Here is a 15,155-nt window from a genome sequence, read left to right as displayed (position 1 = left end):
TTGTGTAAATAAAGACAGAATACAACGATTTTGCAAATCTTTTTAAACTTATATTCAATTGAATACACTGCAAAGACAAGATATTTAAAGTTCGAACTTAGAATTTAATGGCAGCAACACATTGCAAAACAAGTTGGCACAGGGGCATTTTTACCACTGTGTTACATGACCTTTCCTTTTGGGAACTGAGCAGACCAATTTTTGAAGCTTTTTATGTGGAATTATTTACCATTCTTGCTTGAAGTATAGCTTATGTTGTTCAACATTCCGGGATCTCTGTTGTCGTATTTTACGCTTCATAATGCGCCACACATTTTCAATGGGAGACCGGTCTGGACTACAGGCATGCCAGTCTAGTACCTGCACTTTTACACTACGTAGCCACGCTGTTGTAACACGTGCAGAATGTGGCTTGGCGCAGGGGCGTCCATGAAAAAGACGTTGTTTGGATGGCAACATATATTGCTTCAAAACCTGTATGTACCTTTCAGCATTAATGGTGCCTTCACAGATGTGTAAGTTACCCATGCCTCGGCCACTAATACACCCCCATACCATCTCAGATGCTGGCTTTTCAATTTTGCGCCTAGAACAGTTCGAATGATTCTTTTCTCTTTGGTCCGGAGGCCACGACATCCACAGTTTCCAAAAACGATTTGAAATGTGGACTCGTCAGACCACAGAACACTTTTGAAATCCCTAAATTCCTTGCAATAGCTCGTTGAGAAATGTTCTTAAACTGTTCGACAATTTTCTCGCTCATTTGTTCACAAAGTGGTGACCCTCGCTCCATCCTTGTTTGTGAATGACTGAGCATTTCATGGAACCTGCTTTTATACCCAATCATGGCACCCACCTGTTCCCAATAACCCTGTTCACCTGTGGGATGTTCCAAATACGTTTTTGATGATCTAACAAAGATCTTAACTCATTCTCCTTCTATGCCACATCAATATGGAATGGACTCCCAACAGGTGTAAAAGAAAATGCATCTCTATCCTTCTTCAAAACCGCACTAAATAAACACCTCCAGGCAGCTACAACCCTAGCCTAACCCCCTACCCCACCACATCCGACCTCCCCGGATTGTAAATAAATAATCAAAAGTATATACTTGTTCTTATGCTTTCTGAGCTCACTATGTTCACTGCTCGCTGTACATATCCTACAAAGTGAGACCTACACTGTTACAATGTCCATTTCTCAGATGATAAACTTGTATTATGACTGAAATATGCTGATAGCAACCTAACCTACCCCCCTCCACATCCCATCTTCCGGATTGTAAATAATTCAGTGTATATACTCTGATGATTAACTTGTATGATTAAACAACTCTGCATACAGACAATTTGTTTGTGGATTAAAAAAAACATTTTGTTCCTGACAACATTAAACATGTTTTAAGTGTTGGTCAACATTATTTTACAGTACCTCAAATTCAACCTGCACATTAATGTATTTTTATTCAATATAAGGTACAAAATTTGCATTTTAAAAACTCCACAATGTGGGTCACCACTTGCCATTTGCCAAAGCACTGGTGAGAAGCACTGATGTATAATAATGAAATTAATAATTAAAGAATACAAATAATAATTTACCATTTGAAAGTGTTTAGTAAATGTTAACTTGAAATAAAAGTCGTATAGTATATTCACTACACCAATTATACTGTGTTTACTGCAAAATGTTTGTGATGACAAGCAAACAAACAAAATAACTTTGAGGGGAAAAAAAGTTATCTTTACACCCACAAAACATACTGAAAAAGAAGAAAAACTGTGGCTTTAAAACCAGGTACGGACCGTAGCGTGGTTTACCTGCAAAGTTGCATCTCTAGTAAACACAAATATAGATGTGAACAAAATGATTGTTGTCAGCTGTTAGCATATATTATCTTGATCAAACATGGTGGAAATGTCTTTTACAAGATACGGCAAAAGTAAAATGTAGGGATGCAACGGTACTCCCTGTAATCCTGCAGGGGACAATCCGCTTTAATATAAAAAGAAAACAAGTTTATTAATCGAGATTGGATGTTATTTGATGAAAAGAAAAAAAACTTTTCTGTTTTTTTTTTTTGCTGTATTGCCCATCCCTATATTAAATGTAAAAAATGCTACTACATCAGTTAAGGAATATGGGAGGCGGGGGATTCGCTGGCTGTTTAAAATATCAGCCAGAGAAACTTCTTTCATAACATGTTCTGTCCGAGTCCTCAATTACCGCATGATTAGCAGGCTGAATATTACAGTTTATAAATAGAGAAATGTAAGACATTGAAATCAAAATGCATACCATTATCTTGTACATGTAATTTACAGAATATCAGAAACATTTTTGTTAGGTAGTAATATCACAGATTACATTACCAAACATATTTGACAATCAAAGCATGATAGTTCCAATCCACATTTTGTGTTATTCATGGGTGAAACTTATCTAAACATGGAAGTGTAATTCCACCTCTGGGGGTATGTGGGCTCTGTACCGAGGATGTCGTTGTGGCTTGTACAGCCCTTTGAGACCCTTGTGATTTAGGGCTATATAAATAAACATTGATTGATTGATGATTGATTGAATGCAAGTGCTCCTACAGCAGGAATACAAATTCTCTATCCAACAAAATACAAAATCTAGCAAGACACCAACGCACAGCAGGTATTTTTTTTTCTTATTTTCATTAAAAGCGTATTTATCCTTTTTGTTTTGTGCTGTTTAAAAAAAGCATATATATATATATATATATATATATATATATATATATATATATATATATATATATATATATATATATATATATATATATATATATATATATATATATATATATATATATATATATATATATATATATATATATACGTGTGTGTGTGTGTATATGTATGTATATATATATATATATATATATATATATATATATATATATATATATATATATATATATATATATATAGTGTTTATTACACTGTCTTGGTATATACACAAATATACATATATAACTATATATACGTGTGTATATATATATATATATATATAAATATATATATATATATATATATATATATATATATATATATATATATATATATATATATATATATATATATATATATATATATATATATATATATATATATATATATATATATATATATATATACACACACACACACACACCACACACACACACATATATATAGTTATATATGTATTACCAAGACAGTGTAATAAACACAATAATGTATGTTCAGTATATTAATAATTCATCGATATAGCTATAGTGGGGAATTTACTGCACATTTTTGAAATTATTCATAGTAGTTATTATAGCCCTTACTTCCATGTACTACACATAATATACAGTCATTTAAAAACAGACATGTAAATTACATTTGTGTTTTGAGTATTTTTTTATGTACTGTGCCAAAGATTGATATAGATATTCTTTAATGCTTATGATGACAGCCATGAAATAGATGATTAACTTCTTTAAAATAATGAAATAAATAAAACAAAGTAGATGTCAGTCAGTGTTTGGTTGCCTTGCTAAAGTAATAATTAAGAGTGGATTGTCTTGTCATTGAGGACTTATCCTCCAGCAGGATTATCCCCTGCAGACACAAAAGGGATGACTGGGTCTAAGGTCGCCTGCACACACGTTCAGGAGGATGCGGATCAGAAGGTCCGGCTTTACCCACAATGCATTTGGTTGGGCCTTCAGCCTCTTTGACACCCAAGGTCTACCTTTGTCTCCACGCGGTACACCAGCATCTGTCACTATGGCGAAGTCGACACATAACTGCGGTGAAATCTACGCTTGTGTGCCTTCTGCTGTTTATTTTAATTTTATTTATGTGCCACTTAAGTCCTTATCCTGCTGGAGGCAGCGTCACGCCGACTCCTGCAGTCAGTGATGATGATTAACGCACATGTGGCGGACCCATGACAGCTAAAACACAGTTGACCATGTTAAGTTAAAGTTAAAGTCCCAACGATCATCACAGAGACACTCGGTGTGGTGAAATTTGTCCTATTGGACTTCTTCTAGTTCTTCCACACCAAACACCTCCAAGCATGGCTTGATGGACTTTGCCATGTGCATTGGGAACACAAAAAGGTGTTCACACTTAAGTGTTATGCATACATCAATGAATGTAACGTAACATGTCTTAAGATGTGCAACTAAGATCCAAGGACACCCTGCTGTCTGAGAGCAAACATGTCCTCCATCCTGCCATTTAAAAGGTGTGTACCCCCACTCCCCAAAGCCACTTCATAAAATGCTGGTTGGCGCCAGACGACCACAAACATTTTCGTCAACGGTTGTCCTGCAGAGAGTCACATGACTAAACGTCTTCATTTAGAAGACAGCCGCAGCAAGGCAAGAATGCAAGTACAACTTGAGAGTGTTTACTGTGTATTGTTATGTTTTATGTACAGTGTTCTCTTTACGGTTCACTTACTGCGATCTCAGTTCATTGTGGATTTTAAAGTTGAGTACATTGATATTTGAGTACCCATTTAAGTTTTCATGTTAAAATTACAGCATGAGAAGTGTTTAAGTGTTGGGGGGCTTGAAAAGACTTTAAATACATTAGTATAGTGTCCATACTTAGCAGAAATTCACTTACCACGGGGGTTCTGGAACTAACCCCTGTAATAATCGAGGGAATAGGGCAATGGAAAATGTGTTTGATAAAAAAATGTTTTTTATTTTTTATCTTCGTCGGAAGAAAGCGGCACTTGCTCTCTGGTAACCGAGCAAAAAAGGAAAAGTCACCTAGACGGTATGGCTATTTTTGTTGTTTTTTTCCAAAGGGACCGTAATAAGACCAATGTGGTCTGTAAATTATGCAAGGCGCTCGCCCCACCAAGATCGGTAATATCACACCACCTTAGCCGTGCTCACCCTTTAGAGCATAGCTGTAACTTCCTAGCACTAAACCTGCAGAAAATAGTTATTCTCAGGTTTTTCTAGGGTTAAATTCCATATCTATTGTTTTCTCAAAACTATTTATTTACTTGCTAATTTACAGTGTGTTTGGTTAAGTTATATGTTTGGTTACTTTGTGTTGTAACATATTTCTATCTACACTTTTGTTAAAATGTAATAAACACTTATTCTTCTATAGCTTGGATATTTTACATTAGTTCTGGGCGATACAACAAATGTGGGTATCGATCCATACTAAATTGTTACAGGGGCAGTATCGGTCATACCAATGCTGATACTGATACTCCCAACGTTCCAAGATCATTGAATGATTCCAGTTTTGATTACTATTATACTGAACACAAATATTTAATCGCAACTTTTTTGTTTTTGCTTCCATTTTTCATGAGTTGAACTCAAAGATCTAAAACTTTTACTATATACACAAAATACCTATTCCTCTCAAATATTGGTCACAAATCTGTCCAAATCAGTGTTAGTGAGCACTTCTTTGCCAAGATAATCCATCCCACCTCACAGGTGTGGCATACCAAGATGCTGATTAAACAGCATGAATATTACACAGGTGTGCAGTGTTTCCCATAAACTGCAAAGATACCTGTGGCGGTGGGGGGAGTGGCATGGGCGTGGCTGTGGGCGTGGTCACCATGACATCATCGAGTAATTTGCATAATTTACTACAATTATATGATTTTCTCTAAAAACGCTCAAAAAAGGTATACTTACTAATCAATAATAACAGTTTTGTTTTAAACGTCCATCCATCCATCCATCCATTTTACAATATAATTACAACACTTTATGTACATATTTATATACAGATTTGAACAATAAGTTATTCACTGAAATATATTTATTAATTGTGGTTCTTACAAAAAATATATCTTATAAAATATAAAAGCTAAAATGTCTCTTAAAGCTCTGCCCCTTTAATTAGTGCATACTAAATAATTTAACTTTAGCCTACTACTACAACCATATTATTTACCAGCAACATAAAGTGAAACAGAGGCAGAGGTGTTCTGCCACAGTTAGTAACAAATAAACAAAAAACAGTAGTGGTCAAATACAAATAAGGCAACAAGAGAAGTATCCTACACTTCTCTTTTGTAAAGTAAATCTGAAGAGCCTATATGGGCATCTACATCAACTATATGATTTGCCTGAGAAGCTGGACAGGACAAAAAAAAAAATATATAATAATTATTTGTGGCGGACGTAATTCTTTCGTGGCGGGCCGCCACAAATAAGTGAATGTGTGGGAAACACTGGTGTGCCTTAGGCTGCCCACAATAAAAGGCCACTCTGAAATCCGGAGTTTTGCTTTATTGGGCCTCTGGGGGGGTCAGAAAAGCAGTCGGTATCTGGTTTGACTATTATTTGCCTCACGAAGTGCAACACATCTCCTTCGCATAGAGTTGATCAGGTTGTTGATTGTGGAATGTTGGTCCACTCCTCTTAAATGGCTGTGCGAAGTTGCTAGATATTGGCAGGAACTGAAACACGCTGTTGTATACGCCACAGCATCCCAAACATGTTCAATGGGTGACATGTCCGGTGAGTAGGCTGGCCATGCAACAACTGGGATATTTTAAGCTGCCAGGAATTGTGTACTGATCATTGCGACATGGGGCCATGCATTGTCATGCTGCAACATGAGGTGATGGTCTCGGGTAAATGGCAAAACAATGGGCCTCAGGATCTCTTCACGGTTTCTCTGTGCATTCAAAATGCCATCAATGCACTTGCGTTCGTTGTCCATAGCATACTCCTGCCCATACCATAACCCCTGCCCCACCATGGGCCACTCGATTCACAACGTTGACATCAGCAAAGCGCTCTCCCACATGACGCCACACATGTCTGCCATCTGCCCTGAACAGTGAAAACCGAGATTCGTCCGTGAAGAGAACACCTCTCCAACATGCCAGATGCCGTCAAATGTGAGCATTTGCCTGCTCAAGTTGGTTATGAAGACGAACTGCAGTCAGGTCGAGACCCCGATGAGGACGACGGGCATGCAAATGAGCTTACTGAGACTGTTTCTCACAGTTTGGGCAGACATTCTTTGGTTATGCAAACCAATTGTTGCAGCAGCTGTCGAAGTGGCTGATCTCAAGACGATCATGGAGGTGAACCTGCTGGTGTGGTTACACGAGGTTTGCGGTTGTGAGGCCGGTTGGATGTACTGCCAAATTCTCTGAAGCGCCTTTGGAGATGGCTTATGGCAGAGAAGTGAACATTCAATTCATTGGCAACCGCTCTGATGGACATTCCTGCAGTCAGCATGCCAACTGCATGCTCCCTCAAAACTTGTGACATTTCAGAGTGGGATGGATTATCTAGCAAAGTAGAAGTGCTCACTAACACAGATCTAGACATCTTGTGAACAAGATTGGAGAGAAATAGGTCTTTTGTGCATATAGTAAAAGGTTTTGGATATTTAAGTTTAAGTCATAAAAAATTGGAGCAAAAACAAAAGAGTTGTGTTTATATTTTTGTTCAGTGTATAATCAGACAAAAACACAGGATGACGTTGTACCAATATACATTAAATATTCAAATTATTTCATTACTCCCTATTATTATATACAACATTTTGAGCAAAAATAAAGTCAGTAATACAAAATAACTAAACATAAGCAAAATACAATTGGCTCTGATTTAATTCCTTTGGTATTTGCACTAAAAGTCATCATGCGTCCAGGTCCCGGGGACTTATTTTGTGGTTGGAAAACCATGACAAAAAGGACCAAAAATTATTTTTTGTTTTGTTTGTTTTTTATTTTCTGTAGTATTAACCATATACTGATACCATATTTGGTATTGTTACTGTCGGTATTTGCCCACCCCTGTATACATTGTATTACATTGTATTAATGTATCTTCCTAAAGCAGAGCTATTCAACTGGCAGCCCGCAGGCATAAAACCAACCCAGGAATGACACCGAACCGGCCCCCAAATTCACTTCAAATCTTACAAATCTAACATTTTTTTAACAAATTCCTAAAAACACTGTAGCGTTTCTGGTGTATAGAGTGGACAATGGTAGATCTTGCATTGACATTTTAACCTCATATAGACCCGTAACAACAGCAATGGACACTTGTACTTTGCATAATAGGGCTGTTTTATGTGGAATTCTGACAAGATAAATAGACCAAAAACAAAATGTTCACTGCAGAAGATGCTGTTCCTCAAAATGAGAATATTAGTGAAAGGAGTAGTCCAGCACACCAGTCCTTAGCTTTCTGGAAATGTGGCCCCTCGAACACTTCAGTTGAATAGCCCTGTCCTAAGGTATGTAGTGTAGCATATTTAGCTATTCCTTGTCCTCCAGTGATAATACAGAAACAGTTTACTTGCTGACAGGGAGGCAAGGATTAGTGACTTGCCCCGAACAGGGACGTTAGCTGCTCGCTTGCTAGTGAGGACTCAAAATTTTGTTGAGGATGCGGTCGTTCTCTTGTCCCTGTCAAACTTGCGGGACACAGCAAGAATGTGTCAACATGCATAATGTCGATATGCCGATCGTATTAAAAGCTCTATCATTCATATCATCTGTAATCGCACAACCTTACAACACTTTGAGTCAACCATGTGTACGTGACTTTTATACGGCCTTATTTTAATTTACCGACAGCGTATAATTGATGCCAACTTGCTTGTGACGACCGGCTTGTAGAAAATGTCATTTGGTTGCGAGTTGATTGCGGTAAAACTGTGGATTAGTCACAATAGTGCTTGACATATTTTATGGTTTATACAACACAGTATTTGTATTGCCTTTAACTCAGTCAGTGCAAACACTAACAACTTGACTGAACTCGGCTTTCCAAACTTATTCCACCTACTGCTTCATACTGGAAAAAACAAAAGATGCCAATTTTACAGTTGTACACCTGCATTGGCCTTCTGTAACTAAGTATTGTCCATGTGGAGGAATGACAAATCTGTCAATATTACGCTCTTCTTCAGAGTGTGTGAGCGAGCACTTATTTGACTTTTCTCAAAGCGACAGATGGCTGAGTCGCACGACCTCTGCACATATCATATCCAATTTAAAGCCGGTCCAGCCAGCACGCGTTTTCCCCAGTGCGGCGTGACTGTGGCGTCATACTGAACGCCGTCTGTAAACGACGACAACGATGCATACAAAGAGGCGTGTCAGGTAGCCAGGAGGAAGTCATGAAGGCCATGAGTAGAAGTAAGAAGCGGAACTGGAAGTGAAGAAGGCACAATGGCGCTTTAAGAGAAGGCTAGCTAGCGGTGGCGCCACTTCAAACGTACTCGGTCACGCTTGGGCCTTGAAGCCTCCAAGGCCGTCCAGAACTCCTGCCCATGAGCACACTTGTGACAGGAAACGCTGCAAAGAGGCCGAGCCTTTCAGCACATAATGAGCCCTCCATTTTTAACCAAGCACTATGTCATATTGCTGTGAAGGGTACCAAAACAACTGATCAGTACCACTTTTTGGCACCCTTCTGCACCTCAATCAATGTTTCAGTACTTACTCCATTATAGTGGTACCTTCACATTGTTTTACCATTTGAAACGCAAGAATACGCATACAGTGCTGTTGGAATGTCACCTGCTTGTGTTTTTGTTCTTTTAATTGTAAAAGTACCAAACTATCAGAGCAGTACCATTTTTGGCACCCTGCTGTTATGATAGCCCCTACACTTATATCAGTGCTTCTCAATTGTTTTTTGGTACGTCTCCCATGGGAAGAAGAAAACATTTCGACCCCACAATCCTCCACACTCTCTGCCATCAACTATAAATAGTATAATTTGTCTATAAAATTGTTATAAGTACACCTCTGCATAACATTGTGTCCTTATTAACTAACATTAAATAAAATAAAGAAATACATATCAACTTACAAGTTCGAATAACTTTATGAACATTGTTTTTTTTGTCTGTAACAGAAAATATTTAAAGTGCATTAATTTGCCTAAAATAAAATAAAAATATCCTTATTTAAACTATACACAATTTTGACCAACTTGAATAATTTGGTAGTAAAAATTTAATAATTAAACTCAATAAATAAGACATTTTAATTGATCAGCAACATTATAGGGGAACTGCACTTTTTGGAGAATTTTGCTTATCGTTCACAATCATGAAAGACATGACGACGAATGTATTTTTTAATGCATTCTAACTTAAGTAAATCTGATCAAAAGTCCGCTTACAATGCCTAAGGGAGCCGCTCTTTTCTGCCTAACGTTCAAATACCTCCATTAGGGTTTTATATACATGATGTAAGTGTGCACACTTCTAATAACATTTTATATTTACCTATTTTGATCATTTCAAGCATATGCAGCACATTTATTTAAAATGAGCATCACGTTTTCTTTGTTTTTTCTTTATCACTGATTACTCACTGCAGACTTTATGAGAGCCATCATGATAAAATGTCACTTACTGTACAAGGTCTTCTGTCATTAGGATGTCGATTGCTAGGATGTTCATATATTCCCGTTTAAATGAAAAATGACTCATAATCCTTGCGAAGTAAGGGGGGAGTAGGGAAGCGAGGAAGCAGCAGACCACTCGATGTAAATATAGGCACACAAGCTTGTAATCACGGCGCTGCAATAAATAGTTTGTCTGCGTTAGTGCTTATAATAACAATATCACTAATACTTTGGTTAATATTAAAATCACGGAATGTAAATGGAGTATAATTAGCGGTTTTTGGATGGTTGTTCTTTGGGTTTTATGGGCGGGATAGAAGACCCCCAATTGGCTCCAATGTAAGCGGACTTGTATTTACATTTATTTACGAGTTAGAATGCATTATAAAAAAAAATCCATCCATCGTCATATCTTTCATATTGATTGTGAACGATAGGCAAAATTCCCAAAATGTGCAGTTCCTCTTTAACTCATGAGCACAATGTATCAACCTTCAAAAAAAATGCAATGAGCAAGTTTTGTAGTGCACAACTTTTTGAAGCAGGGTTGAAAGTATGATACTGATAAAGCATGTTCACACATGCCCACTTTGGCATCGCACCATGCCCCCGCTATTTGAGAATAATTGACTGATATCAATAACGGCAATAAGCAACATTTTAAGTATGGTACACAAACTACTTTGTTTTTTGTTTTATACTAGATAAGGGCACCAAAACAACTGATATATGCATCATTTGTGATGATATTGCTTATATGTTCTTTAAAAAGGCTAAACAATGTTATACTTACATTTAAAAATAAATCTGTTTTATTAATATTACCATAGTTTTTATTGTATTGTTTTGCTCAATGTTTACATTGTTGCTGCTTATTGTACAGTGTACTATTCAGAGTTTCGAGATACTTTTCCAATTCTTTTAGTGACTTTTTATTTATTTAAAACAACTAGCAACAAATCTAGCATCTTTTTCTGGTGTTATTGGAGGCTCTACTCGTGTTTAGAGACTCTTTACTTCTGTCGCTGGATGTCAGTGACGAACAGTGAGCTCTACTGCTCCAACTTCATTATCTGTCCTTAAAAGTCGCCACTGTCCTTGTAATATTTGTACATTACACATTTTGTAGATAGCTGTCTGCAGGTATATCTCGAATAAAAGTCGCCACTGTCCTTGTAATATTTGTACATTACACATTTTGTAGATAGCTGTCTGCAGGTATATCTCGAATATATTAAAATACGTCCACATCGCAGACATACTGCCTCCTTTCCAGACGATCGCATGCGTATTGCTCACGTCATCGCTCAACATTATGTTTCGCAGCGCTGTTTCGGACGACTTTTCAGTGGATCACTGTCGTCAATAACATCTATATGCGCTAATAATAAGCTATAAGTTATATGAAGATACTTTGATTACTAAGAAATAGTGATTTTTAAAGGACCGGAAATTACGTGCACGATGTGTACGTACACGTGTCGTGTACATTGCGTACGGTTGTTTACGGAAGTGAGTCGAAAAATAAAGCCGACATAGCTCCAAGCTGATGCCCTTGTCTCCTCTACTTAACAGCCATTAATAAATAAGAACCTCCCAAACATATTACACTATATTCATCCATTTATACATTATATTAATTTGTTTTCACGTGAAAAAAAAATAATTTTTAAGGTGTGGCAGCTTTTATTTTGCCGTGGTGGGTCACCATGATCAATTACACTATCAATTTAATTAATAATATTAGTTTTTGTGGATATTAATTCAATACTCTTTGGTGATCCATAAAACTACAAGTACAGTAAGCTGTTTCCATACTTCAGTACATGTTTTTCCATGTGTTAATGTCGTACAGGGTACTAATACCTTCTGTACCAATTTTGGCACCCTACAGTTAGCTTCTGTGATGAGGTGGTACAGGCCTTTGTGTCCACAAAGTAGCACACTTCAGTACGATGCAAGTTAATTGGAAAATGTCGTACAGGGTACCAAAATAACAGACTTTTGTCTCATGTTCTGTTGTAACATCACTGACATACAGTTAACATTCCAGTTTTTGCTTTTTTTTCCATGCGTTAATGTCATACAGGTTACTAATACCTTCTGTATCAATGTTGGCACCCTACAGTTAGCTTCTGTGATGAGGTGGTACAGGCCTTTGGGTGCACAAAGTAGCACACTTCAGTACGATGCAAGTTCATTGGAAAATGTCGTACAGGGTACCAAAATAACAGATTTTTGTCTCATGTTCTGTTGTAACATCGCTGAAATACAGTTAACATTCCAGTTTTTGCTTCTTTTTTTTCCATGGTTAATATCATACAGGGGGGTACTAATACCTTCTGTACCAATTTTGGCACCCTACAGTTAGCTTCTGTGGTACAGGCCTTTGTGTCCACAAAGTAGCACACTTCAGTACGATGCAAGTTCATTGGAAAATGTCATACAGGGTACCAAAATAACAGATTTGTCTCATGTTCTGTCGTAACATCGCTGAAATAGTTAACATTCCAGTTTTTGGCACCAGTTTTAGGATGCAAATGGCAGTATTTATGGCCTTCTCATGTAGCTAAATAAGTTTTGGTCCTTTTTCTGGTTACACTGTAACATTACGATATTTCTGACTGTGCGTGTGTTTGTCTTAAGTGTGATATGAGGTAAAAACATGTGATAAGTTATCACACAGGAAATATGTTTAACTTTCGATACAAGACAGCAGAACTATGATCAAGGAAAAGGATCAAGGATGACAAAAAGACAGGTCGAAGACTACATACAGAGAAAAGTATGAATGCTTTTAAGAATGATCTGAGAACAAAGTTAGGACATTGTGTACAGTGAAAATGATGTAGATGATGCACACGGACATTTTTTAAAATACTTTCATGAGGATTTTTTTCTATGGAAACAACTTACTAAAAAGCAAAAGAACAATCAACCTGAAAAAATGCTTGTAACAATACAAATACATTATATAGAACATGTATTATACATTGATCTATAAAAACAAAAAGAAAGATGGGGGGAAATTGTGGGGACAATAGGGGGATAAGACAAGAAAGACAAAAACAACAACAGCAAACACAACAATAACAACAACAACAATAGAACAACATCAGCAAATACGATATGTACAAATGTGATAGTTAAAGTGATAGGAAAGAAGCAGTTAGTGAAATAAATACAGAAATGACAATGTACATTATTACACTACAAATGGAGCAATACAAATACCATTAGAAATAGCACTATTGATAATGAATAATAACAATAACTTACCTCTATTATCAAGAATACAATTGTTCCAATGCAATAATACATATATGTAATGATAACTTGAAATAGAAAAGAAAGCAGATAAGTGGAGGGGAAGAAAGAGAAGCCAGCTATATTAACCTTTTAGATTGTTATAGTAACAATAGGTTAAGCTTTGTCAATGTGCCATGTGTTACCCAGTTTCCCCTGGGGCAACAACGTTAATATATGTTTGATGAAACGTGATTATATGCATGAGTATATGTACTTTTATATGTACAGTATGTGTATATGTATGTTTGTACAGTGAATGTATATGTGCAGTATGTATATATGTATGTTTGTACAGTAAAACATAAAAACAAACAAACAAAGTTCAAAACATACGAGAAGAAGCTAGTAAATAATATTACAGTCAAATATTAAAACCACAGAACTATGTTATCTCTCCCAAATTAGAGACAAAAGATCGTTATTACAATTACAAAAAATATTAACATAAATTAATCTAATGATTAAAAACATTACAAAAGTTAAAAAATACAATGTTATATTTTGATATTTTAATAGGTCCTGAGCAAACTTTAGTGTGTAATAAAACCTATTTTATTTTGTATTAAAATGTGTTAAACTTATTAAATATTAGAATGGGCTTTTAGGATGATGCAATATATATTATGTATGTATAATATTCTGATTGTTAATCCTCATTAGTCACAGATTATTTGAAGGGTTACATTTTTATGCACATTAAGTACTTAAACAGGAGTGTAGTTGCATATTAAAAGAGTCTTTGGAGATTCCTATCACTTTGAACTACTTTAATAATACACAGACTGTGATTAGTTTATGGATGAAATATTGTACTTGAAAGGAGAGCTAAACAACCGCAAGAGTTTAAAACTATATGAAGTGATGATAAACTAACGGTAAAATGTTAGGGAAATACAGATATGCGAGCTTTAGTCGACATAAAAAGTTAACTTTACTCACCCTTGGCGGCGACAGACAGCAAAATAAAGCTGCTCAGACAGTGTAGAAACATGGTTCCGGTTCTGGGAAACGATGAGTGAGCGGTACCGGCGTGTAACGGTCCTGTTGGGCCGTGCTGGGCGTTCGCTGGCCGGGTGGAGGCTGCTTGAACTTGCTGCTTGCTGGCAGGACGGCAGTTACAGGTGCTTCTCTCCCACTCATGCGCGCAGCATTAAAGGCTTTGTTCGCTCGCCTCCCATTGGATCGTCTCCACTGTCAATCATCATTAACAAGTGGCATGCCCCGCCCCCTTTGGCCGGTACTGCCAAATGGCGCGGAGGCACACAAAACAGCTACTGTACAATCAAGTTCTATTTTTAAGCGATTGTTTTTTTTTCTGTCTTTCTCTCAGGCTCACGCAGCGCTGCTGGGAAGGGAGGCCACTGGCTAGTAAGCCGTACCGCCGCCAAGGAAAAGCCGTTTCAGAACAAAACCAACCAATAAATCAGAGGTAGGCGACCCTCTCACAAGCTAACGT

General features: G+C 36.8%; 1 protein-coding gene across 1 annotated transcript in view; it reads right to left on the bottom strand.

Annotated features, from left to right (window-relative positions):
- The window catches only part of si:ch211-198m17.1 (mucin-2), a 29,911-nt gene extending 15,070 nt beyond the window's left edge, over nt 1–14,841 (bottom strand). Inside the window, exon 1 of the mRNA XM_062050146.1 lies at nt 14,639–14,841. Coding sequence (XP_061906130.1) covers nt 14,639–14,690 — 52 coding nt within the window. The 5' untranslated portion in view covers nt 14,691–14,841. The remainder of the gene's footprint in view (nt 1–14,638) is intronic.
- Between the last annotated feature and the right edge of the window lie 314 nt (nt 14,842–15,155).

The sequence above is a fragment of the Entelurus aequoreus genome, linkage group LG06 (genome assembly GCF_033978785.1).
Source record: "Entelurus aequoreus isolate RoL-2023_Sb linkage group LG06, RoL_Eaeq_v1.1, whole genome shotgun sequence".
Classification (NCBI taxonomy): domain Eukaryota; kingdom Metazoa; phylum Chordata; class Actinopteri; order Syngnathiformes; family Syngnathidae; genus Entelurus; species Entelurus aequoreus.
Note: the sequence above shows the minus strand (reverse complement) of the source record. Positions and strands in the feature narration are given on the sequence as shown.